Source organism: Phoxinus phoxinus (assembly GCF_949152265.1).
Source record: "Phoxinus phoxinus genome assembly, chromosome: 4".
In the NCBI taxonomy this organism is placed as follows: domain Eukaryota; kingdom Metazoa; phylum Chordata; class Actinopteri; order Cypriniformes; family Leuciscidae; genus Phoxinus; species Phoxinus phoxinus.
In genome coordinates, this window is record NC_136879.1 from 37,956,909 (window position 1) to 37,983,214 (window position 26,306).

The following is a 26,306-nucleotide window of genomic DNA, read 5'->3' on the forward strand; positions in this document are numbered from 1 at the left end:
CTCTCTCTCTCTCTCTCTCTCTCTCTCACTCACACACACACACACACACACACACACGCGCGCGTTATTGATATCATGTTAGATCAAATTTGCCTCAAGTAGGCTACCACTGCTGTTAATCAAATCTTTCATTAAATATTTGAGAATATTTTAAAATAATAATCATAATTTTTGGGAACTAGTCCTAGACCAATAGTTATGAAAAAGATTCGGATTAAACGTCAGTATTCGGATGGCTATAACAGGGTCATTTAAAATATGGGCGACACCATTTAGCCTATAAAAATCTTCAGGCCAACAAGACATGATTCTACAAAAACAATGCAATATGTTATGGAGATCCGGAAATAGGTACCGGAATAACAGTTATAAACGGTGAAAATTAGATGTCAATGGTAAATAAGCTGAAATGGTTGGAAATTGTCTTTTCACTTCTAATTTAGACGGTTACATGCTTATTAAATTACACGTAGGCTAATATATTGTAGCGCATGCGCAAAGGCCCGAAAGCGCTTTAAACACCGGTAATTGATTAAGTATTTTTTTAATATACAAATATTATTAACAATAGGTCTTTCATTTAAATCGTTCGACTATTACTAATAATATTGGGATATTGTCATTAAATATACGATTTTATTTCTCCTTCAGGCAGCTATTGAATCCATCAAACTGTCCACCACAGCAGACACACATGAATGGCTTTTAAACATCTGACAGTCTGACGCGTGTTGTGTCGTCCATCACCGGTAGAGGGCAGGCCGTGTGGAGCCCCGGTGAGTGAGTGGCGTGGGGCTCTACGTGCACTCATGTGACCCCGGGGCCGGTTAAAAGCACCGGGAGCCTCCACGCGCACAGCGGGCGACCTGAGCGACAGCGCGGGCGTGAGAATGTCTCTGTACCGGAACTCAGCATGGTTCCTCAAAGGACTCACCGAATTCACCAAGTAAGAGCCTGACTGCTTCAAAAATAACACTTTATAACAACATTAACTAACATAATTACACATAATGCTTCATGGATGCACATCTAATAATATAATATAATATGATTATATATTTTTAAAAGGGCTCATATCAAATTTACGGATATTTAACATTTTTTAATTCAATTGTTTAATATAATAAATGTTAAATATTGGGTCAGATTTCAGTCCTTCTACAAATATTTATCTCTTACCATGACGCATCAAGTTTTTTAATATAATTTATTTAATGCAATTTTTTTTATTATGAATTCTGTATGTGTATGTGTCCTCATTAGTAGGATTTTGATTAAAGATTATATGTACAAACAAAGTGTAACAAACAACATGTCCAAATATTTTGATGAATTTAAATTCAAATTTAAGGTCAGAAACCTGAAATTTTAAATCATCTAAATATTTCGACATGTAAGATAAAAAAGCATTTTGTCTGTAGGCTTACTTGGACTTTTACTCCCACGTAAAATTATTTAAATCCGGCAATTAAAACTTTAGCTTTTAATAAATGTAAATTTTCTAACATCTAGGGGGAAAAAATGATATGGTGAACCAAAAATATGGTGCACACTTACAAATTTTTTGTTAACACATTCTGTGATCTCAAGGTCAACACACAGACACATGTTGCTTCTCGTTTTCCATGAAATCCAATTTCACAGATGCGTATCTGTCAGTGGCCTCTGCATCTGTTTTTTCCTCCTGATACATTGTTACCCGGGTCGACCTCTCACGTCCCATAATGGGACACACATCACCCTGAACAGTGCACGCATTTACGGAGAAAAGCTTGTTTGCCCCCGGCACCTCCTCGCTCCTCTTCATCCCTCTTCTGGCCTGGCACGCGTGGACAAAGCCCGTCTTTGAGATGCTGACACCAGAAGCGGTGCTTTCAGAGGACGCACTGACACTAGCTCTCATTAGCTAAGCCATGACGCAAGGCGGCACATTAGGACACCGCTTCTCAACTGGTTTCGCTTCAGGACATCATAATGCAAACAAATACAGAACCTCAATTTATATATCGTACAAAATTAAATATAAATCACCACAGACAGTTGAGCAGCTCTGCTTTAAAGGGGTGGTTGAGTATGATTTAACTTTTCTAACTTTAGTCAGTGTAATGTTGCTGTTTGAGTATAAACAACATCTGCAAAGTTACAACGCTCAAAGTTCAAAGCAAAGGAAGATATTTACTTTTAAAATCGCTTTTTAAGGACTACAATGAGCTTCTTCACGGGTTAGTGACATCACAAACCTTAAAATTTACATAAACTCCGCCCCCGGGAACGCGATTTATAGATTATCATGATTCATGACCAAATATGCTAATCAATGACTAGAAGATAACTACACATAAGCTACATACACTTCTTCTTGAGTCTCTCCATCTTTGTCTGACTCCGGTTTGAACATTAAAGGCTAAACGTTTTTGAAATTTTCAGTGCATGTGTGTGTGAGGTAAAAGGACACAAGCTCTTGAAGCTCCGCCCCCTGTGCCGGGAGCAGTTCATTTGCATTTAAAGTAACAGACACAAAAACGGTGTGTTTTTGCTCACCCTCAAAATGTGGCGATTTTAACATGCTATAGTCTGTTGAAATCATAGACTATAAAAAAAAAATGGTGGATGATGTGTCTTCACTTCCTTCCACTGTAGAAAAATAAAGCCAAAATATCCTAGAAATGGCCATTGACATCTTTCGGCGATTACGGGCCCGAGTCGTAGTTGTAATCCTGAGGTGGAGCCACAGTTATTTTTCACTGCATGTCGTAATAACCGTACAAGATTTCAACTTGTAAAATGCGTTCACATCCTGGTTATAATTACAACTTGAGCGCCTACTTGTACCACCTGACCGCTGCAGATTAATTTAGGCATTGATATTGTTGCCTGTATAAACGCATAATTCAACTCAGGGTAGAAAGTCATGTGTTGTCATCTCAAAATTATGGTAATTATGACATGGCGTGAACGCAGCAATATAGCATCAAATAACTAACTAAAACCAAACATACGCAAGCATGATGAGAACTATCTAAAATGACTATCTAAAAAACAAAATCAAGTTTAAGTCACTTCCGTGTTGGATTCAAGAGAGAGACCGTAAGGTTGCCGCTGGGTTTAAACTTGTGGTTATGGTAAGGGCGTGGCTTTTCACAAACACACTTAAAACGTTTTCAAGTAGTGTGTCAACACACTGGTCCTCCAGCCGACCAATCAGAGCACAGTGTGCTTTCAGAAGGAGGGGCTTCATAGAGACCGGAACTAAACAGAGCGTTACTGACAGACTGGGAAGAGAGGAGCCGCAACTATGGAGAATATGGGAAAATAATGTGTTTTTGAACTTTCAAACAAGAAAACCTATTATAGAAGAGCCCAAAAATGAAATCAAGACTTTGTAAAAGGGCATAATAGGTCCCCTTTAAAAAAGTGTGTTGTGGGAATACTTCAAAGCATGAACTAATTAGTCAACTGAACTGATCTAGCCGTGTGTCTGAGGGTGCAGGGGTAACCCGGTCACATTTCAAGACTAATTAAATGTGTGTCTCAGGGGGGCTTTTCTGTCGGCGTCTAAAAACTTTGTGGAGAAAGACCTGGAGGTGTCGATGGCAGGCCGATCCTTCATGATCACTGGAGCGAACAGTGGGATCGGGAAAGCAACCGCCATGGCCATCGCCAAGAAAGGTGCGTGTTGGGAAAAACAGTAGTAGGCTAGTTACTTTTTTTTGGCGCCCGGAGTGTAACCTATTGACCATCTTTTTCTTTAAGGTGGTACAATCCACATGGTCTGCAGGAACAAGGACAAGGCGGAAGAAGCCAGAGCGGAGATCGTCAAAGAGTCTGGAAACAAAGTATGAGTTTGTATTTGAGTGACTGGGGTTTTTAGGTTGTGGTTTAGAAGTTAAGACACAAAAGGCTGTAGAAACAAAACCTAGAAGCTTCCACCAATGCGCAGGTCATGAGGACCGAACCTGCCGTCAAAATAAGAAAGCATCTGCATAATGAAGAATTAATGTAATAGTGTGTAAATAAATAATTTACCATTTTGGACACAAACTCAGTGAATCATTGAAATCACCCTCTCATTTATCTACACTCTGTCTGGAAACAGACTTACATCTCTTTATCTGTTTAATGCAAGATGTTTTTATAAAATGCATGACCTTTGGCCTCTGTGACTGCTTGCAGGAAATCTATGTGCATCTTTTGGATCTGACCGAGACCAAAAAAGTGTGGGAGTTTGCAGAGTCTTTTAAGAAAAAGTTCAAAACTCTCAACGTCCTGGTGAGGCAATCTCACATCTCTGCTTTACAATTGTATATACTATCATTTAATTTTATTTTATTTTTTAGAAATTAATACTTTTATTCAGCAATAGGGATGCATGATATATCGCCCATCATATCAGTATCGGCCGATATATGTTCATTTTTAATGTTATCTTTATCGGCCCAATAAGATAATTTGGCCGATATATTAAAGCCGATAAATAATGGATTATTGCCTTCAGCTGAGACTCTTCATGATCGCCATGATGGTTTTGAATTTCTTGAAAAAGTATTGAAATAAATTGATCAGAAGTGACAGTAAAGACATTTATAATGTTGTAAAAGATTTCTATTTCAAATTTAAATTCTGTTCTTTTGAACATTATATTCATCAAAGAATCCTGTAAAATCATAGTTTCCACAAAAATATGAAGCAGCACTACTGTTTTCAACATTGATATTAATCAGAAATGTTTCTTGAGCAGCAAATCATCATATTATACTGATTTCTGAAGGATCATGTGACACTAAAGACTGGAGTAATGATAAGCTGATTGATTTGAAAATATATTAAAATAGACAACAGCTATTTTAAATTATAATAATATTTCACAATTTCACTGTATTTTATTACTGTTAGATACTTTATACCAACCCCAAACTTTTGAATGGTAGTGTAAATCTAACATTTTGAATAACATTACCAGCCAGTGGAAGTAGTGATCATTTGATTGTTTGATTGATTTGATCGTGGCAGATCAATAACGCCGGCTGTATGATGACTAAGAGGGAGGTGAATGGAGAGGAGTTGGAGAAAAGCTTCGCCAGCAACTCTCTGGGTAAAGATCTCTAACATACTTCCTTTATAATAAGTCTACCAGCGCACCAGACTGTGTTCACCTGACCCCTGTGTTGTGTTGTGTTGTTCAGCCGTGTACATCCTCATCAAGAGCCTCGTTCCTCTGCTGGAGAAGAGCCCTGACCCCCGAGTGGTGAGTAAACCAGAGACTGCGAGCGGGAGACAGGGGTCAGACGGGTCACCATCTCTCTCCTCTCTTCCAGATTACAGTTTCATCCGGCGGGATGCTGGTGCAGAAACTGCGAACCGGGAACCTGCAGTCTCAGAGGGGCAGATATGACGGCACTATGGTGTACGCACAGAATAAGGTATTTATACACACATACATAGTCAAAAGTAAAGCTTGTGTCCATATACAGAAACGCTTAGTTATGATGCCATTTGCTAGTTTATTCTTTTATGTTATTGAGCTCATTGTTTGATTACTGTACTTACTTAAAGCTGCAGTCCGTAACTTTTTACGGTTAAAAATGATCCAGAATAATTTTTTGAGCAAGTACATACGTAACCAGCCAGTGTTCAAAACTCTCTGCTTGCCGTAGCTCGATTCAAACCGGTAAGCTTGTAATAATGTTTTTAATTCCAGTGGTACTGGTGGATTTCTGTGGAAGTTCGAGCATGTCTTTGCGTCATTACGTCACATCTGTACACATAAAGAAGAGTCTCGGCTAGTAAGCTATGTTGCGTGTGAGGATGTTGGGGGTGGAGATTTATATCCTTTTCTCACAGCACTTGATATAATTAAACTTATTAATTTGATGGTGGATCCAGAAAGGTTCAAACGACAATCACCAGTGACGACTGGAGACTCACCCAGTGTAAAATGCAAAAGACTTTGGACTTAAAAATATTGGAAGGCCATTGAATATAGTCACGCAATGCTGATGTTGTTAACATTAACAATTTGAGAACAAAGTATAATTTGCACGGTTTGACGTGATATTATAAGCGATCTTTAGATTTAATCAGTGAGATTTACTGCAATGCTTTTTTCCCCCTTAGTTGGTCAGAACAAAAGTGGATGTTACTTGTTCTGATGACATTTTCTGGTGAAAATTTGTATGTAGGTCATACTTCCAAAAAGTATAATCTGTGATTGCGAATGACAGTATCGACACCGGCGCACATTCTCCTCAAAACATTGTGTTCATCCGCGCTGTGCGGTGCCGAGGCACAACTCACGTAAAGTGGATAATTCCGCGAATAACTGCAATTGCAGATTTCAAACAGAGATGGCGACAAAGAGGAAAAACTACAGACTGCAGCTTTAAAGGGAACCTATTATGCAAAATTCACTTTTATAAGATGTTTGAACACAGATGACACAGTGTGTGTAAATAAGCAGTCTGTAATGGTCAAAATTAATCCACCCACTCCTTTTTTTTATAATCCGAAAAAATCATAAATTAATAAATTCTAAAAGTTGCAATTTTTCCCTGAGTCTCTCCATCAGTGTCCGACTCCAGTTCAAACATGTAATGCTGAAAACCACTACTGATCATTTATGACATTATGACTGCGTGACATTCTCCAGGTTTGTTACTGCCGGAAGTATCCGTAGCATGAGCTGTACAGGCTCCGCCCCTTTTCTGTAAAGGCTGCGGGAGCAGCGGCTCATTTGCATTTAAAGGGACACGCAAAGAATTAGTTTTTGCTCACACCCAAATAGGGGCAAATTTGACAAGCTATAATAAATGATCTGTGGGGTATTTTGAGCTAAAACTTCACAGACACACTCTGGGGACGCCAGAAACTTATATCACATCTTGTGAAAAGAGGCATATAGGTCCCCTTTAAAGTATTTTTGATTAGTTTAATGCATCCAATTCAATTCTTTAAAAAAGGTTATGTTGGTGGTGTAAAATTATTGTAAAAATGATCCTTTTCTGTTTCTCTGATTGAGTAGCTGTTTGTTACTTGAGTGACTCCAGTATCTTCTTCATTGGTTGTGTTTCAGAGGCAGCAGGTGGTGATGACGGAGCAGTTTGCTAAAGCTCATCCCAACATCCACTTCTCTGTGATGCACCCCGGATGGGTCGACACGCCAAGTAATTGCAAACGCACAATCATCATAAATTTAAATGACGGAACTGTGCATGTATGATTACAGACGCAGTTTCCAGAGACTGCATGGAATATTTTTGCTTAAAGTTGGCATGAAACGGAAGTTGCATAATTCATAAACCATAAATGGTTCATTTTGATTTCATGGTGACTTTAAATATGAAGTAAACTGCAAAAATGTGATTACATTTGGTCAATTGTTTAAAGGGGGGGAACAATGGTGTTTCATATATTCAGAGTTGTTTACAGTGTTAAAGAGATGGATTCTCATGCTAATAATGGCCAAAGTTTGAAAAGTTATTTTGAACGAATAACAGAGAATTTCTGTGCTGAAAATCATACTTCCGGGTTGCAACACGTTTCGGCTGTTTTTTTTCTATCGTAGATCTAATGACGTAGACCAGAGTGGAACTCCTTATATGAGCATTGCTCTCGGAAAAGCGCGTTCACGCACACGTCGACCAGAGGAGAGAAAGACCGCGCTCATCGACGCGCTACTACCGGAAATCATCATCAGCAGCGCTAAATAGGAATGGTTGATGTCAAGAATGTCTCCAAAAAAGTGTGTTTTGGGATGTGAGGGAAAGTTTACCTTGTTCAGCTTCCCAAAGAACCCAGTGTTACTGGAACAGTGGATGCAGTTTGTATGTTGTGGATGCTCCCGCTTGACTCTATAGCTCCGCCCACGCCCAGAATCAAGGACCTCGGCTTTTTCCGGATAGAATCGGAAAGCTGTATTTTTATTTTATAAATATGATGAAACTAAAGACTTTTTGGAGATATGAAGGACGCACTATTACTCTATAGGTACTCAGGATTAACATGAGATTGACATAAACCTGGTATTTTACCCCCCCTTTAAAATAAATAGAGCACCTAAAGCATGCAGTTTCTATCACACTTATACATTTTAACCTGGAAGCTTGATGTTGAACAAAAAAAATTATAATGTTATTTACAATGTTGTATACCTTGAATACATTCTAAGTGGCGTTGGATAAAAGCTCCTGCTAAATGCACAAATTTTAATATGTATTTATTCAGACAGATTTGTTGACGTCTAATGGGTTTGTTCTCGCCTCTTGTTCTTTAGCCATAGCGAACGCGATGCCTGATTTCCACAGCTCCATGAAGGAGCGTTTGAGGACACCGGAGCAAGGGGCCGATACGGTCGTGTGGCTCGCCGTGTCCGAGGCGGCCGTCAAGATTCCCAGCGGGGGGTTTTTTCAGGGTGAGCAAACACACACCCACACACACACGCACACTGGCTGTGTTTCAAAACCTAGTGAGCCTCCCCAGAAATCTCCCCGTGCCACACAAACAGCACTGCTAATGTGAAGCACATGGGAGACAACTGATCGCAATAGAGTTTGGCATTAACAGGTTTCTAAAGTAAAAAAATTATACTCTTAATCAATATTTTTAGGTATTAAATCGCTCAGTTTATTGTACTTATATTAAGGCAACATTTCATCTTGAGAAGACTGAAGTCGCACAATGCATTTTGAAAAAAAAAAATAGTTGGCAGGATCAATTTTGTTTATAAATATGCTATTTTCTGTTACACTTTATTTTAAAGTTTCAGTGTTACACTAAAATTATAGGTTTATGCGAGTAATAATAATTCACATTTACTTACTAGGTTTGGTTTAGTTGCATATAATTATGCACAATTCATAGAAATTAACATCATGTAAAATAAAGTGTTACCATATTTACACCAGAACTGCAAATTAAGTTCTGTGTAATTATAAACATTATTTTACCCAATATTTGTGCATTTTATGTATCTTTATACTTATTAGAGTATTGCTGTATTAGTATATCAACATGCTAAAACTATATTGCGATCAATTTTGAGTTTATTCCTCCATGCTATCTGTGCGGTGCACAAAACTGCTGCCAGCGTACAGTGAACCCGAGCTGCCGTCTTCCTCTCCATCTCCTCCAATAAGGCGTCCGTCTGTTTCAATATAAAACAAGCGAGGCTTTCAGGAGACAAAGAATGGATGAAAGACGTTGATGAAAGCAAGAAAAGCAGGAGTGGTACAGAGAAGACGGAGAGAATACAAAGGAAGACTGGACAATGAAAGAGACCGAGAGAATGAGGATGAAAGGAGAAGGAAGGAGCGAGAGAGATGAAGAAAGGGAAAGCGAGTTGGCGGATGTCCAGTGCAGCTGTAGTGGGCGGAGCTTCGGTACCAGACACGATCCGGAGCGACTTTATGACCTTTAGAAACAGGGAAACCAAACAGACCACAACAGAGAGCGCTCACGTCGCCACCGCCCGAGCTACTCGAGCACTACTCAGTCTTTTAATACTAGACACTATAGTTGATGGGGTCAAAATTAAAGAGGCCATATTATTAAAAACTTGATTTTGTTTTCGGGCTCTACTAGAACAGGTTTTCATGCTTGAATGTTCATTATTCTCCATTGTTGCGGCTCCTCTCTTCCCATTCTGTCAGTAACGCTCTGTTTACTTCCTGTCTCTATGAAGCCCCTCCTTCTGAAAAGCACACTGTGCTCTGATTGGTTGGCTGGATCAGTGTGTTGTGATTGGTCGAGTGTGTTTGGGAAATGCCCCGCCCCTTACCATAACTTCGAGTTTCAACACATTACAAACTAACTCAATCAGGCCCCGCCCCTTTATTCTGCGTATGAATTATTTAAATGAGGAATATTGTGACGTGTTCAAGACAACAATGGAGACGTTTTCAGGGAGTTCAGAAACACTGACACTGATATAGAGAATCTATATTTAGGTTTGATGGACCAATACGAATGAACCATTGCAAAACCAGATTGGCGCACCACTGTATTTCTGAATTCATGTCATTTATTTATGGTACATAGTCATGTAAAGTTACCTAGCGACTGAAGCTTCTGCAAATACTAGCATTTCCATGGCAATGACGACTTCCCCGGTTTGTGCATCTTGCTTCAGGATGGCATATTCAGAGGATTATTATCATTTCACAACTTCATATTTTGAATGGAATCGACCTCACAATCATTCTCTCAACTCTATTGATTCTTCAGCCAATAGGAGTCTTCTCTCCACGTGAATATGCATGTTTTAAACATCCTTATGTCTTTGTGTGTGTGTGTTTACATGCATTAGATCGGCAGATGGTGTCGGCTCATCTTCCCTTGGCCTGGACGCACAGTTCACAGCTGGAAGATCAGAAATTCATGAGCGTCATGGAGGATCTGGCCAAGGGCTTCCAGCCTCACTAAACACACTCGCATTTAACAACTGCAACACAATAAACATAGAACACTAACATTGTAACCGTTTAGACACATTATCCTCAACTCGTAAAAGCAGTGTGACTGTACGTACAGTACCTCACAATAACCTTTAGCTGTAGATTAAAATGTCCTCCTGAGCTCTGAAAGACTGTTTTGCTCAATAAATGCTTAAATACGTTTAAGTCTTTTACCACAATGACTACTTCCTTGTTTCTTCCTGTTCTACTTCCTTGTTCATTTCAATTCTCTCCTATCATTGGTCTACGGCAGACGCAGGATTCGTTCTTTTCCGACAGCTTGTTCTGACACCATGTGATCAATCTCAGCCAATCGCAGTGCGTTTCTCACTCTCACTGTGTCGGTGACTCCAACGAATCAGGTCGATCAGGTGGGAACCCGTTCTGACCGGAGTCACCCCAACTGTCAATCACTCACTCACGGCCAATCACGTGGTGAAGCACAGGAGACTGTGGGAAAGGAGATTTCCTGCTTTTGGGGGCCTGTGATTGGACGTTTCTTTGGTTGAGAGTGTCACCTGATGTTCCAGAGAATGAGGAAGTGATGTAGTTTATTTTATTTTATTTGTTCTGACAATAATGTATGATTACATTCCTACATATATAGACTGTGTTATTAACCATTTAATTATGACATGACTGTAATTTCACACGTTTTCATCAAACATTAATAAATATCTCTGAAGGTGTGATGGTGTATGTGGGAAAGCGAATGCATTTTTTTTTTCATTTTGTTCATCCCATCTCATTGTCTTTTCCATAACTTTTAGGAGTTCAGTGGGATTCACCCAAGAAACTATTAAAAATAAAAAATACATTTTAACATGCAATTCAAATGACTAGGAAAAACTATATACCTTGCATGTGAGATACAGCTTAGAACTTTATTGTAATATTTCGTTCAATCTCTGGGCAGAAACTACCAGTCAGCATTAAGACTTGTGTCAGTTTTCATATATTAGCGGCAAGAGATTTTCGTATGAAAAATACAGATGTTTGAGCGCTCCAGCGCAGAAGCTCAACTTTGTACACATAGAGAGAATAATACTTAAGTACTACTGAAGTAAAGCAAGTCTTAGAAAAAAGAACATAGAAAAACAGGTCTCAAAGTCATTTTAGAGTTATTTACAGTTTTAGAGTTCGATCATTAGATGTTTTCAATGTCTGAAGATAAAGAAAACATGTTTTTTTATTTCACATGGTGGTTAAACTGAACTGTGATCTCTGCAAAAAAGGGTCAGTTTCAGAAAAATAGATGTTAAAGAGAAAGTCCACCCAAAAATGTATAATTTCTGTCATTTTTTTTACTCACCCTCAAGTTGTATGAATTTCGCTCTCATTTCGAAGATATTTTGAAGAATACGGTATGTAAAAAAAATACTATGTAAGTTAATAGGACTCATCAACTGTCTGGTTACCAACATTCTTCAAAATAACTTATTTTGTGTTCAGCAGAAGAAAGAAATTCTTACAGTTTTGGAACAACTTGAAGGTGAGTAAATTATATATTTAAAACATAATTTTTAGGTGACCTATCCCTTTAAGAACACAATAAGAACAATATTATAAACGAAAATGAAAGATGAGATGAGAAATTACAATCGTCACCAGTATCTAACCAATTAAATGACACACACGACATCTGCTTTCTGACTCATCTTGGATTGTACACGAAGCAAATATTAGGAAAATAAGTTTCATTAATGGGAATGAGATTATTTACAAAGCGCGGCATTTGGTGACGAAGGCCAAATCAAAACGAGCGGTGTGAAGCAAGCGCTTTACAAAGGCACAAATCAGCCATTTAATGCAAACACTCGCACAAACGCCGTTTGTACCCTCAGATCATGAACACACACAGACTGTGCAATTCAGTGCAAGGAACCGAGAACTCGTCAAGACAATTGAACGACAGATAACGACTGAGGGAAACTCCAGACGCGACAGTTGAGAGTGAAGATATCGAAAGTACGCCAGAAACAGCGCTGCAGTTAACGTTAATGTTTGTAAACAGGTTATAGTTGTATCTTCTCATTGGCCATTGTTATGTTAGTTGTGAGCTGTGTGTAAATTTAAATAATCTAGAAGCTGCTTCCAGCTTGAATCTGAAGCATGTTGAAAGAAATATACTAATCCTTAAAGAAATAGTGAACCCAAAAAATTACAATTCTGTCATCATTTACTAACGCCGTTTCAAAGCCGTATTATTTTCTTACTTCAGTGGAACACACACACAAAAAAAATTATTTTCCTAGTAGCTTTATGTCAGGGAAATGTTTATGTAATGCTAAAAATCTCGCCTCTCAGATCTTATTTGCATATAAATTCGCTAGCGCGAAATAATACCACTTGTTATCGTTACTACTGAGCCCCTTAAAGGGACACGGTAATAATAAAAAAATATATAGGAGGGAAAATGATAAGAGATAGGAGGAAAAATTATGTCAATGTTTTTGTGTTCTCTAATAAAATGTTTGCTTTCCATTGAGAGACTCTTTACAAGCCAACACCAAGTTTTTTTGGGGGGAACGCAAATGTATTGACATAGTTTTTCTAAACATCTCATATTTTTCCCATCACCATGTCCCATTACGATTAGGGGCTCTGTACATACGCAAATTCAAAATGGCAACTTAACCACTACAAAAAAACAAGTTATTTTTTGGGGAATATAGCGCACTTAATACACTGCATAGGTCGTACGCAGTCATTTTATTGTTAATTTTTGGTTTTGGAAGCTATCATTAGGTTTCAGAAGAGTTGTAATACAGTGCACACGTCGTATGGACTCATTTTACGATTTTTGGAGCCCAAGTTCAGCTAAACGTCTAATTTTCTGTTCCACAGAAGAAAGTGAATACATGTTGACAAATTTTCATTTATGAGTTAACCATCACTTTAATTTGTCCCTTAAACCACAGAGAAACAACGATTAGCGCTATAAATAGTGTTTAACAGAAGAACTCTACAAAGATTGTGTACTAACTAAATGCGTTTAGTCATAAAATGTTTCATGGATTTTATATGCTACATTTAATTATCCTCACCTACCTGACCCGAACCCGTCTATCTTTAGGTTTGAGTTTGTATGAGAATGTATGCAAGTGGTGGTTACTATAGCCAGTAGTGGCACTCAAATTCAAAAAGTGAAAGATAAACAAGACAGATGGATAAATAAACAGGATGTTGGATGAAAAAAATGCTTCCTGTTTTTTTAGAATGATACTTATGGATAGAGGGACACACACGCATAGAAAGAAAGAGCGCAAATATTGTGCTTTTAGAAGTACCTTGAGTTCATGTTCGCTCAAATCCAGGCCACCATACCTCATAAGAGTCATGAACGCCATCAAGGATCATCCCAAGAACACACACATATTGACATACACCGTATTGAACTGTCCGTTTAGCGTAGACTCCACAGCTGAAGGACGAGAGAGTTAGACAGGTAGGTGAGTGTTTCCATGATCCTCGACAGATATCTGTTGTTGGAGTGTGGGCGGAGCCTTCAGAAACAGCCAATCAGCGGGGAGAGAATCCCGCCGCTACACTGCTGCCCACCACCTGCGTCATGTCCCAGATCTGTGGACAGACCAATCAAACGATTAGCAGGGAGGGCCAATCAGAGGGCAGGAGAAGACTTCATTCATCAAACACAATCGGAACAAATTTGAGTAAATTGGACGTAAAACCATTCACACGTAACAAGAACAAATGGATTTATGAACAAATACTAGCAGTGTTATTTTAGTATTATTTATATACAATTATAGTATTTATTAATATTTTGCATTAGCTATTTAGTTTTAGTAAGTTTGTTATGTACTTTGTGTAGTACTTCAATTTAAACTGTTTTTTCAGTTTATTATTTAAAATTTCTAATTTTCATAAAATTTCATTCAATTATATTAGGACTGTGAAATCGCTTAGTCGGATCTAACATAAGTTTGTTTATATAATATATGTGTGTGCACATAAAAACCTTTATGTTAGACGCGATTATTCATGATTAATACATTTTGTATGTATATATATTAGGGGTGTAACGGTACGTGTATTCGTACCGGACCGTTTCGGTACAGGGCTTTCGGTTCGGTGCACGTGTGTACCGAATGACTGAATGCAATATTTTGTGTGCGGAACATAGGTACATTTTCGTGTTTCCACACGAACATATTAAGTGGCGGAAGTCTCCGCGTTCAGCGCAAATCCCGCCCTGCAGCTGATTCTAAAGTTTTACCAGTGTTTTACCCGTCGTCACTGTAACCTAAACCAATGAAATAGACTGCAGGGCGAAAAAAAGCTTTTCCGCTCTGCGTGCGCCGCCGCACTCTCCGTTCCGTGTGTGTGTGTGTGTGTGTGTGTGTGTGTGTGTGTGTGTGTGTGTGTGTGTGTGTGTGTGTGTGTGTGTGGGTGTGTGTGTGTGTGTGTGTGTGTGGGTGTGTGTGGGTGTGTGTGTGTGTGTGTGTGTGTGTGTGTGTGTGTGTGTGTGTGTGTGTGTGTGTGTCGGCCCGCTGCGCTCTCTGCTCAATGTTCGAGTCCGTGTTTGCGCTGCGCGTTCTGCTCTGTCGTTAACGGCCCAAACACTCCAATCATGTACCGATCACGCACTGGAAAAGCAAAGTCCGCTCAAATAAGGTGAAATTTCTCAGTAGTACACTTCTATTTGCTGAGCTGGTATAGTTATATATATTTGAGGAATTGCAATTTATAACAGCAAATTGTGCAATTAATTAGTTCATTTTTTTTTATCGATTCCCAGCCTTAATTTTTAAATATGAGCAGGCCTACAAGCTGGGATTGGTAATGCTGCACTGTAATCATAGTTATTTATTTATATTTTTCATTATATTTTATTATGTGATATTGGTTTGAGACTGAGAGTATTTTATTTAGTGGAGAACTTTGCAGCAGTATTTTATTTCTTATTCTTTTTTTATTTTATATATATGTTATTATATTTTATTAAAAAGTGTTTAAAAAAGTGTAAACAAACTGTTAAAAAAAAGTTTATATTAATAAACAACCTGCAGTTTAATGTTTGCATTTCTTTCCCTTACTGTACCGAAAATAAACCGAACCGTGACTTTAAAACCGAGGTACGTACCGAACCGTGATTTTTGTGTACCGTTACACCCCTAATATATATATATATATATATATATTATTTTGAAATAGAATAAGGTAGATCACGTTTCGAAAGTATCTTGATTCTTCAAATAATGATAATATCAATTACATCATTACACCAGTAGGTGGGGACAACTCACTGTTATTTATCATTGAATGTATTTGCCAATGAATAATTAATTCAAGACATTCCTTAAAAAATACTGATTCATTCAGTCATTATAATGATATTTTATATATATATAAAAATAATCAAGTCATTAAGCAACAACAACAAAAATAAAATAATAAACAACTTATATATATATATATATATATATATATATATAAAATCAAATAATCAATTCAGGAAGATGTTTTAAAATCCTGGCTAATATTTTTTATTTAATTTGTCTCAGTGAAAAATGAAAAGTTGGGTGCATTGCATTGTGGGATATGATGTTCCATGCAGTGATATCTGGTTATATTCTGCACAGTTTAACAAATGTAGTAAGTCATCTGGTGTATGACCTTAACAACTCGATCAGTCCCACATGTGACCATCAGTCCTCGGCTCGGGTCCATGTCCATGTGAGCGATGTTGTGTTTCCCTTCATGAAACGTAGCCAGAGGAGTCCGACTGCAGGGCGCAAATGTAAACACACAAGAATAAGAACCAAACAGAAAAGCAAAGACGAAAACAGAAAGACGACTAACGTAAAATAAAACGACTCACTCTTCCTCTTTTATCGTGTCGTAGCAGTCGTCACACATGCGCACCTGGAACTCAAAGCCCATGACGGGGTACGTGGAGCGTTTAGAACTACACTTCCCACAAATGGCCTTGCCACACTTCCTGCAGTGATGCTGAGGACAGGATATGACACGGGCATTACATCGTGAAGCACTGAGACGCTGCATTTAGACTTCGAGAGTGCAGATGAATAACAGGCTTAAAGGGATAGTTCACCCAAAAATGATTTACTCACCCTCAAGTCATCCTAGGTGTGTGTGACATTCTCCTTTCAGACGAATACAACCAGAGTTTTATTAAAGGGTAACTAAACCCTGAAACAACTTTTTTTAGTTAAAGGGATACTTCAGGATTTAGCATTAAAGGGTTAGTTCACCCAAAAATGAAAATAATGTCATTAATGACTCACCCTCATGTCGTTCTAAGCCCGTAAGACCTCCGTTCATCTTCGGAACACAGTTTAAGATATTTTAGATTTAGTCCGAGAGCTTCTGTCCCTCCATTGAAGCTGTATATACAGTATACTGTCCTTGTCCATAAAGGTAATATAAACATCATCAAAGTAGTCCATGTGACATCAGTGGGTTAGTTAGAAGTTTTTGAAGCATCGAAAATACTTTTTGGTCCAAAAATAACACAAAATAAGACTTTATTCAGCATTAAATTCTCTCCCGGGTCTGTTGTCAATCTGCGTTCAGGACTCCGCAGTGACGCTGCTGACGTAAGACGCCGATGACGTGTTATCCGGTGCGCCCGAGCTTCGTTTACAGTCTGAGGGAGACACACGCTATATTCAAGCTATTCTATATTGTTTGCGTGGATATCATTTTTTTAATGGTGCGTAAATATGCATGTCGCGGATGAGACACTTTTACAGCGTGCGTCTCCCTCAGACTGTAAACGAAGCTCGGGCGCACCGGATAACACGTCATCAGCGTCTTATGCCATCAGCGTAACTGTGAAGGATTGACAACACCCCCGGGAGAGAATTTAATGCTGAACAAAGTCTTATTTTGTGTTATTTTTGGACCAAAAAGTATTTTCGATGCTTCAAAAACTTCTAACTAACCCACTGATGTCACATGGACTACTTTGATGATGTTTATATTACCTTTATGGACATGGACAGTATACTGTATATACAGCTTCAATGGAGGGACAGAAATCTCTCGGACTAAATCTAAAATATCTTAAATTGTGTTCCGAAGATGAACGGAGGTCTTACGGGCTTAGAACGACATGAGGGTGAGTCATTAATGACATTATTTTCATTTTTGACCCTTTAAGCTTTGTATCGGTAGAAAACCTGTAGTATTTTCAAATTACCGTGCTTCCCTCCCTCATGTCCCCCAGAGACGATAGATTTATGTATTTTTTGTCTGTAAAAAATAGTCAGATGACGCAAAAATGGTAATTTTGCATCATCGGAGGGTTTTCTGGCCAGAGGCTAAAAACTACAGCCAGTAGGAGGCGCTAGATCCGCATGTTTTCAACCCGCCCATAGAGGGAAGGATCTCACTCACAGAATGCACAAATAGTGTCCGCCATCTTTTATTGGAAGCTAAGCTAACGGGTTCTTATTCTGTGGAGAAAGCTGAGTAGTAGGGGTTACCGTCCTCTTTTTCCCGGACATGTCTGGCCGTCGAGATCGTCCGAAATGTCCGGGATTCGGCTTTTGCTTTCTGCAGTCGCCATTCATTGTTTACATGCACACCTTTTGTTTCCGTCTAACTGAATTCATTCCAATTGGTGATTATGAATGTAGTGTTTACATAAACGCTAAACAAGTGATCGGTTGATGTGCGTTTTAACATTGCTAATAAAATCCATGCTCCTCCGTGAGAGATACGAGACGAGACCGGTGCGTCTCACAGGTGTCACTCATCAGTAATCAGTAATCACGCCACCGGCCTCGCGTCGTTCTCCCGCGGCCGTCAGTCTCGTCCTGCTCGCCACAGGAAACATGATGAATGGCGACTGTACAACGCAAAAGCCGAATCCCGGACATTTTTGGCGATCTCGAAATCCCGGGCAGACTTGTCACGGAGACTCACTATTAGCCTAGCCTTGTTGTTTAACTGCGCTCTTACCGGTAGGCGTGGCTTAGGAGTGGCCTCGTAGGGCAGTGAAGCAAGTGCATTCTGGGAGTTGTTGTCTTTCATTCAAATGAGCCACAAATACATTTTCTGGCTTTTCTCAGTCTAGAAGGCTCCAAATTCAAAAATAATTTCACTTTTCTACGACATAAATACACATTCATCTTTACAGGATCTGCAAGACTGGGGCTTTATTAGTGCTGTTCATTGATTCAAGTAAATGTTTTGACATTTGGGTATAAAGTGTTTTAATTCTACAATATATGGAGTAAAAACGTCTTGAGTGCTGCCCTCTTCAGGTTGAACGGTGGCTACTGCAGTTGAATTTTCCTATTGGAAGTTGTGGTGCCGTGTGACGTATGGCTCACTAATCACACCCCTACAGGAGGAGATTATTTGCTTTGTGAGAATATTGGTGTCACTAATATTATTTATAAACATTTTAAAATCTCTAAAATGACTGAATACAAGACTGTAATTGTAAACGATAACACCAATTTTTTCAAATATTGCCAGAGGGTGGAGTTTAGGGGTTTAATTATCCTTTAAAAAGTCCTGGCTTTATAATGGCAGTGAATTGCTGTTTCTGTTTTGAGTCCATAAAAGTGCATCTATCCATCATAAAAGTGCATCATAAATAAAGGTTAATAAAAGGCCTTCTGAAGTGAAGCGAAGAAAAGCGAAGCGATGAGTTTGTGTGAGAAAAAATATTTCTTATTTAACATCTTACAAAGTAAAATTCTAGCTTGTGATGGATAGATGCACTTTTATGGACTTCAAAACAGAAACGGCAATTCACTGCCATTATAAAGGTTGGATTTTTTTTTAATTTAACTCCGATTGTTTTCGCCTGAAGGAAGAATGTCAAATACACCTAGGATGACTTGAGGGTGAGTAAATCATGGGCTAATTTTCATGTATTAATTTTTCTTTGGGTGAACTATCCCTTTAAAAGCGGCGGTACCTGTCGGAGCCCCAGGGTCTTAGTGTCCCACATCTGCTTTATATTCCAAAAAAACGGCTGTTCGCATTTCTGACAGGAATCACTCTCCAGCCACTGTGGAGCCTGAAGAAAGAAAGAAAGAAAGAAAGAAAGAAAGAAAGAATGAGAGAGAGAGAGAGAGAGAGAGAGAGAGATTACATTTTGAGTCTGAACCGCTTTCAGGTCACCATAGAGATGGATGTGACTTTAATGACTGACGCAGGGGTTGCCATGACGACACCCCGGAGACGTCACTGCTCCATGATTAGACACTTGGCCATGGATTCATTCAAGAATATGTTCTGATATACGTGTGTGTGTGTGCAGTGTGTGATCGAGCTTGTACACTACACTGCCCGGACAAAGTTGCTGTTTGGATTTAAACAGGCAAATGCTTTAGAGTCTATGATTGGATCATTATTGCAGTGATTATTATATTTCTAGCATGTTATATGTTTGGCAACAGTTATTATAACCCTTATTGATGGAGTGTGTAGCTTTTCATTTCTTAAACAACCATGTAGGAAGACACATCATGTCCATATTCCAGGATGACAATGTCAAGATTCATCAGGATCAAACTATGAAAGACTGTTCGGGAGGAGCATGAAGAATCATTTTCACACATGACTCGCTCCTCTGAGTCCAGATCTTAAATTCACTGAAAGTCTTTGGGATGAGGAGACTTCACAGAGTGCTGGACTCTTGCATTGACAATATAAGATCTTAATCAAACATTGATGCATCTCACGATGGAAATATCATCTCTACATGTATTTCCATCAAGAGGTGCATACATTTTTGGTCAAGATTTTGTTCTTTCACAATTTGATCCTGATGAATCTTGACGTTGTCATCATGATGTGTCTTCCTACATGGTTGTTTAAGAAATGAAAAGCTACACACTCCATCAACAAGGGTTAGAAGAACTGTTGCCAAACACATAACATGCTAGAAACATAATAATCACTGCAATAATGATCCAATCAGCGACTTGTTATTTTTGGCTGGGCAGTGTATATTAATAAAACAGATAGTTCCCGTCCAGGATGCTAATTGGTCAATACAGCGTTCCAGCACATGCTAAAATAGTGACATATACCTCCATACATCATGTCAACTACTGTACAAGTACCTCTTCTCGAGTTGTGTCCATGTTCCAGACGGTCATTCCTCCATCCGCAGAGCAGGACACCAGCTGGTGTGTCAAACGCAGATACCTCAACGCCTGGACCTTCTCACTGACACACACACACACACACACACACACACACACACACACACACACACACACACACACACACACACACACACACACACACACACACACACACACACACACACACACACACACACACACACACACACACACACACACACACACACACACACACACACACACACACACACACACACAGTAAAAACAGTGAAATATTATTACAATTTGAAGAAACTGTTTGTGAAAATATTATTACAATTTAAAGACTTATTTGCAATGTTTTCTATTGGAATATGTGAATACGTAAATTATTCCTGTGAATTTTCAGCATCATTACTTCAGTGTCACATGATCCTTCAGAAATCAGTATAATATGATGATTTGCTGCTCAAGAAACATTTATGATTATTATCAATGTTGAAAAGAGTTGTGCTGCTTCATATTTGTTGTGGAAACCATGATTCATTCTTTTCAGGCGTCTTTGATAAATATAATTTAGAATTTCTGAATTTAAAAAGAGAAATATTTTGTAACATTATTAATGTATGTAATGCCACTTTTGATCAATTTAACACGCACTTGCTAAATAAAAGTATTCATTTCTTTTTTTTAAAACAGCAAAACTTTTTTAACGCTCTGTGGTCTCTTTAATCTCACATAATAAAATAATTCAAACAATCTCAAATCAATCTTTAAATGTTCATTTACTGACTAAATATTTATGAAATGTACAGGTAATAAATGTAGAGTCAGAAGGTTATTACAACCAAACAAACCCCATAAAGGTCTAGTTTCACGCTAAAGTGATTTATTTTGTCTATGTTCTTACACCATTACGTTTACAGCACACTTTTAGAAGAATGCTCCTGCTCAAAGATTGTTTATGTAACTGAAAGTCATGAAAATCATTCACTTTCAGTATTTTCTTTTAAAGAAATGGAACTGAAAATAGAGAAATACTTACATTTCTCAATAGTTCTCAATTTTGGTTTCTTATGCCATCCACAGCCTAGTAGCACTGATAGCAATGTTTCATTAAGGCTATTACTGTCAAGTGTGTGTGTGTGTGTGTGTGTGTGTGTCTTGTATACCTATATGATTTATGAGGACAAATATGTATAAAATGACATGGGTATTACAACGTAAACATGGTTTATGGGGACATTTTCTTCCTGTGTCCTTATAAACCAAATGGCTTTTTTTTTTAAACATACTAAACTGTCTTTTGAGATAAAAAAATGCAGAAAGTTTATATGATGTGTAGGTTTAGGGGTAGAGTTAGTGTAAGGGGAGAGAAAATACAGTTTGTACAGTATAAAAACCATTATGTCTATGGAGAGAGTCCACGTAAACCATATGTGTGTGTGTGTTTGTGTTTGTGTGTGTGTGTGTGTGTGTGTCTTACTGGTGTCCCTGCAGTAGTAATGTGCGTCCTTGTCTGCCACCAATGTCCCACATGATCACACTGTGATCAGATGCTCCGGAAAACAGCCACCTCTGAACCGGGTCCCAATATAACACAGCAACACTACCTACAGACAGACAGACAGACAGACAGAAGAATATTAAAGGAAAAGCTCAAGTGTGAAATCAGTTCTTTCACAAAACTGTGAAACCAGTTACAAAAGACACTCGGATGTGTTGAGAAAAAGCAAGCTATAGTTCGGAGACAAAACTGTCCTCAAAAGTGAGCTAAACGTGACTAAACCTCCCTTTTAGCTCTAAACTGCTTAATGTGGACTATAAAGGCCCTGATATACTTCCAGCGAAACCGACGGACGAACGGGTGTGATGTGATTTCAAACAAAATCAGGCCAAAAATGAAGGAGTTTGGAGTTTGTTTCGGGGGATTTCAAAGCGCCTTGCCAAATGTGAATTTTCCAGGGAGACGTTCGCTCTGGCTGGTAAACACCTCTGAACTACCATTGGCACGTGGCGATGATGTAATAGGTGGGTGTGGCTCTGAGGCTCCGCCTTCTTTGACGTGGAAATCTTCTCCTTTTCATTTCTTCTGTTCAGTCCGAAACATGAACACACTGGAGAGCGGCTCTACAGTAGAAACTGAACTTGTGATTCCTTATTGAAAGAGACACAGACTCTGTTATGTCATGTTTAATTCTGTAAAGACGCTTGCTTTTAAGCAATCTATTGTATATTGTACTTAGGCCCTATAAAATCCGTTTTCTTTTTTCCCAAAGTCAGTTTTTTCCATTTTCATTTTTGGGAATTCAGTGTTTTTTTACCCTTTACTGTTATTTTAGTTGTTAATTATGTTATTTTAATGTTAATTATTAAAATATATACAAATAAAATAGGAATGACCTTACATTTATTGAGGTACCAAACATCACATTTACTCAGTGCTTTTCAGGACAAATACTGCATGATGCAACATAACACTGCACTCTAAGTACTTCAAATAACAACAAAATATGAATGGTTATGAGCTTAAAAACATGAATGGTTCTATTAACTGGTTAAAACGCACATAGCTGAGCGTCTAGCGCGGTCATGCGCCAACCGCACGAACCTATGGCGAGGCGGCTCAGACGCGCGAACCAATCAGGGCACTTTGTGAAGCGATCCCCTGATCAGAAATGATGGGAGGGGTTGTGTCGCCCAGATTTCCGCGATTGCTGAAATTATAGGGCCCTAGTTCCTTGACTGGAGTGCTGAATTGCAGAGTTTGTGCAAACATATTAAAATCGCTGAACAGATGCTTTCTTTACTGCTGTTTTCTCACCTGTGTTATTTTATTTATTCGTTTGTTTCTGAGAGGAAAGCACATATTTACATATTCATCTAAACACCGCTCTGAGTGTCGGGATGTTTGCTAACAGTAAACTGCTGGTCACATATATTTACAATTTCTTTTTACCACTTCGCGAAGAACGAAAAAGACCTTCGCCGTGAGTATATCGGGGCCTTAAAGGGTTAGTTCACCCAAAAATGAAAATTCTGTCAGTAATTACTCACCCTCATGTTGTTCCAACCATGTAAGTCTTTCGTTCATCTTCGGATCCCAAATTAAGATATTTTTGATGAAATCTGAAGGCAGTCTCACTCCTCCATAGGCTTTCAGAGGGACCCAAACTCGCCGGCCCAGAATAGTTATTAAAACATCGTTACAATAGTCCAAGTGACTACAGTGGCTCTGCATTAAGTTTATCATGCGACGTCAATACTTTATGTGCGGAAAAACAACAAAAATAACGACTTTATTCCACTATTCATTTCCTTCTCTCTGGGCCTCGAGGTAGTTCACGTAGTGTTTTAGCGCAGCGCGTCTGTGTTGCACGTCACCACGCATCACACACATGACCAGCGTCGGCCAATAGTGAGTCTACGTGGTGACGCGCAACACAGATGCGCTGCGCTAAAACACTACGTGAACTACCTCGAGGCCCAGAGAGAAGGAAATGAATAGTGGAATAAAGTTGTTATTTTTGTTGTTTTTCCGCATCAAAATTTCATCAAAAATATCTTCATTTGTGATCCGAAGATGAACGAAAGACTTACATGGTTGGAACAACATGAGGGTAAATAATTACTGACAGAATTTTCATTTTTGGGTGAACTAACCCTTTAAGGTATTATAGACATTGAAAAGATCAGCTATACATATAGAATTAACACTTGACCTTTGGTGTGGCCATATATATATATATATATATATATATGTGTATTTGTAGGTGTGTTACCTTCATGTCCCTTTAGTGTGGTGATGATAGAGCACGACTGTTCATCCAGTTTCAGTAAAGTGATCTGCCCTGAATGATCTCCTACAAAGGCATGCTGGGTATCGTAATCATATCTGCATATGTAGTCAAGAAAACAAGACAGAAGAGAGGAAATAATCCTAATAACAAAAATCATATTTAAAACAGTTTAAGACACTAATTCATTTGCCAATCCATTCAAATTTATAATTAATCTATTTAGTTATACACGATATATCGGCCAGCATATCGGTATCGGCCGATATATGGTCATTTTTAATGTTATCTTTATCTTCTATATATTAAAGCTGATAAATAACTTCAGCCGAGACACTTCAGATGCTCACTGTTTACCATGATGGCTTTGAATTGCTTGAAATATGATTGGATTTACTTCAAAACAGGAAAATACAGTTATGTGCAAGTCTGTCATATCGGCTAAATAAAATTATAATTACATTATAATTGTGTGCTTGAAACTTGGCTTTTAAATGGAGAGACTTTTATTTTTGTAATCAGGCTCTAAAAAATTATATTAAAAAAATTTATTAAGATGTATCGTTCAAAATATCGGTTATCGGCTTTCAGATATCGGTTATTAAAATTTTCATATCGGTGAATCCCTAAATCTATTTAATCAAAATGTCTTTGAAAGATATTCAGGGACTTGTAAACTAGATATACATGATGAGCAGAACTACGGTTTCCACTAAAATATGAAGCAGCACAGCTGTCTTCAACATTAATAATAATCATAAATGTTTCTTGAGCAGCAAATCATCATATTATACTGATTTCTGAAGGATCATGTGACATTGAAGACTGGAGTAATGATGCTGAAAATACAGCTTTGATCACAGGAATAAATTACATTTTACAACATATTCAAATAGAAAACAGTTCTTTTAAATTGTAAAAAATATTTCGCAATATTACAGTTTTTACAGTATTTTCGATCAAATAAATTAAGTCTTGGTGAGCAAAAGAGGTTTCAAAAACATTAAAAATCTTACAGACCCCAAACTGGACAGAAATTCTCACCAAAGTGCATACACATTTTAAAGTAATAAATAATAATGTTTTTTTATATTATTATAAGCAACTATATTAACACATGTAACGTTACCTCTACAGAAACCACTGCGATCCAGAGAAATCGCATGCATAAAATGTACAAATGCATTAGAAATATTTCTCAGGGAGAGACTGAAGTCAAGGATACTGTAAACAGGAAGCCCATGAGCCGAAGCTGTGGCGTCCCAGCATAGAGCCGCTCTGAGTGCTCATCCAGCTGATGCTTTTATCATGACCCGTACTGATCACCCACTGACTCTCCAGAGAGAAGATGAGGTCCGACACACGGCTCTGATGGGCTGCACACACACACACACACACACACACACACACACACACACACACACACACACACACACACACACACACACACACACACACACACACACACACACACACACACACACACACACACACACACACACACACACACACACACACACACACACACACACACGGTGAAGATCAAGGTTCAAAAGGTCTGAGACTATGTGCGTCCCAATTTTGTGTACTTGTGCAGTATTCTATGCCGTTTTGAAGTGTAAATAGTGTGAGTAGTGTGTTCACACTGAAAATTCCAAATAGAACTTTTAATACTCGAATGATGCACTAAATTAACCGAAAAAAAAAATAGAGTGGAATGTTGGACACTTCATGCTCTTAACATTCTGATGTTGAATGTCAAAATTTCCTAATAAAGTTCACACACTACTACACCGATGAGTACATATAGGGCATGAGTGTGTATATTAGTGTATAGTGTGTCATTTGGGACACAACTTATGTTAGGAAAGGAACAGTTGAGCAGTATATTTACTGCCCACTAGGTTTTCTTTTAAATAGTATGTGAAGCTGTCTGCTTAATGCATGATAAACTGTAGCATGATACATTGTTGTCACATGAT

General features: G+C 38.4%; 2 protein-coding genes across 4 annotated transcripts in view; one reads left to right on the plus strand and one right to left on the minus strand.

Annotated features, from left to right (window-relative positions):
* wdfy1 (WD repeat and FYVE domain containing 1) overlaps positions 1–26,306 on the minus strand; it is a 46,362-nt gene that overhangs the window by 8,888 nt on the left and 11,168 nt on the right. Inside the window, exons 5-12 of one of the 3 annotated variants that reach the window (XM_079608933.1) lie at positions 25,550–25,700; positions 24,310–24,422; positions 22,014–22,140; positions 20,525–20,630; positions 19,372–19,473; positions 16,294–16,424; positions 16,089–16,197; positions 11,314–14,030 (exon numbers count right to left, since the gene is read on the minus strand). In XM_079608933.1, coding sequence (XP_079465059.1) covers positions 13,971–14,030; positions 16,089–16,197; positions 16,294–16,424; positions 19,372–19,473; positions 20,525–20,630; positions 22,014–22,140; positions 24,310–24,422; positions 25,550–25,700 — 899 coding nt within the window. In that variant the 3' untranslated portion in view covers positions 11,314–13,970. Of the gene's footprint in view, positions 1–2,031; positions 2,040–11,313; positions 14,031–16,088; positions 16,198–16,293; positions 16,425–19,371; positions 19,474–20,524; positions 20,631–22,013; positions 22,141–24,309; positions 24,423–25,549; positions 25,701–26,306 lie in introns of those variants that run through there. The other 2 variants (XM_079608936.1, XM_079608935.1) reach the window with 2 other exon arrangements.
* dhrs12la (dehydrogenase/reductase 12-like a) lies at positions 823–11,145 on the plus strand. Its single transcript, XM_079608937.1, has 10 exons — positions 823–946; positions 3,536–3,669; positions 3,754–3,836; positions 4,174–4,269; positions 5,011–5,092; positions 5,184–5,245; positions 5,316–5,420; positions 7,070–7,160; positions 8,270–8,407; positions 10,301–11,145. The coding sequence occupies exons 1-10, from the start codon at positions 891–893 to the stop codon at positions 10,414–10,416; spliced, it is 963 nt and encodes a 320-aa protein (XP_079465063.1). The 5' UTR covers positions 823–890; the 3' UTR covers positions 10,417–11,145.

Bases quoted from the DNA above. Each gene is read 5' to 3' on its own strand.
- dhrs12la (XM_079608937.1), top strand. From the start codon at position 891: ATGTCTCTGTACCGGAACTCAGCATGGTTCCTCAAAGGACTCACCGAA. The intron at 4,270-5,010 runs GTGAGGCAATCT...TGATCGTGGCAG, and splicing joins TCAAAACTCTCAACGTCCTG to ATCAATAACGCCGGCTGTAT. The intron at 5,246-5,315 runs GTGAGTAAACCA...CCTCTCTTCCAG, and splicing joins AGAGCCCTGACCCCCGAGTG to ATTACAGTTTCATCCGGCGG.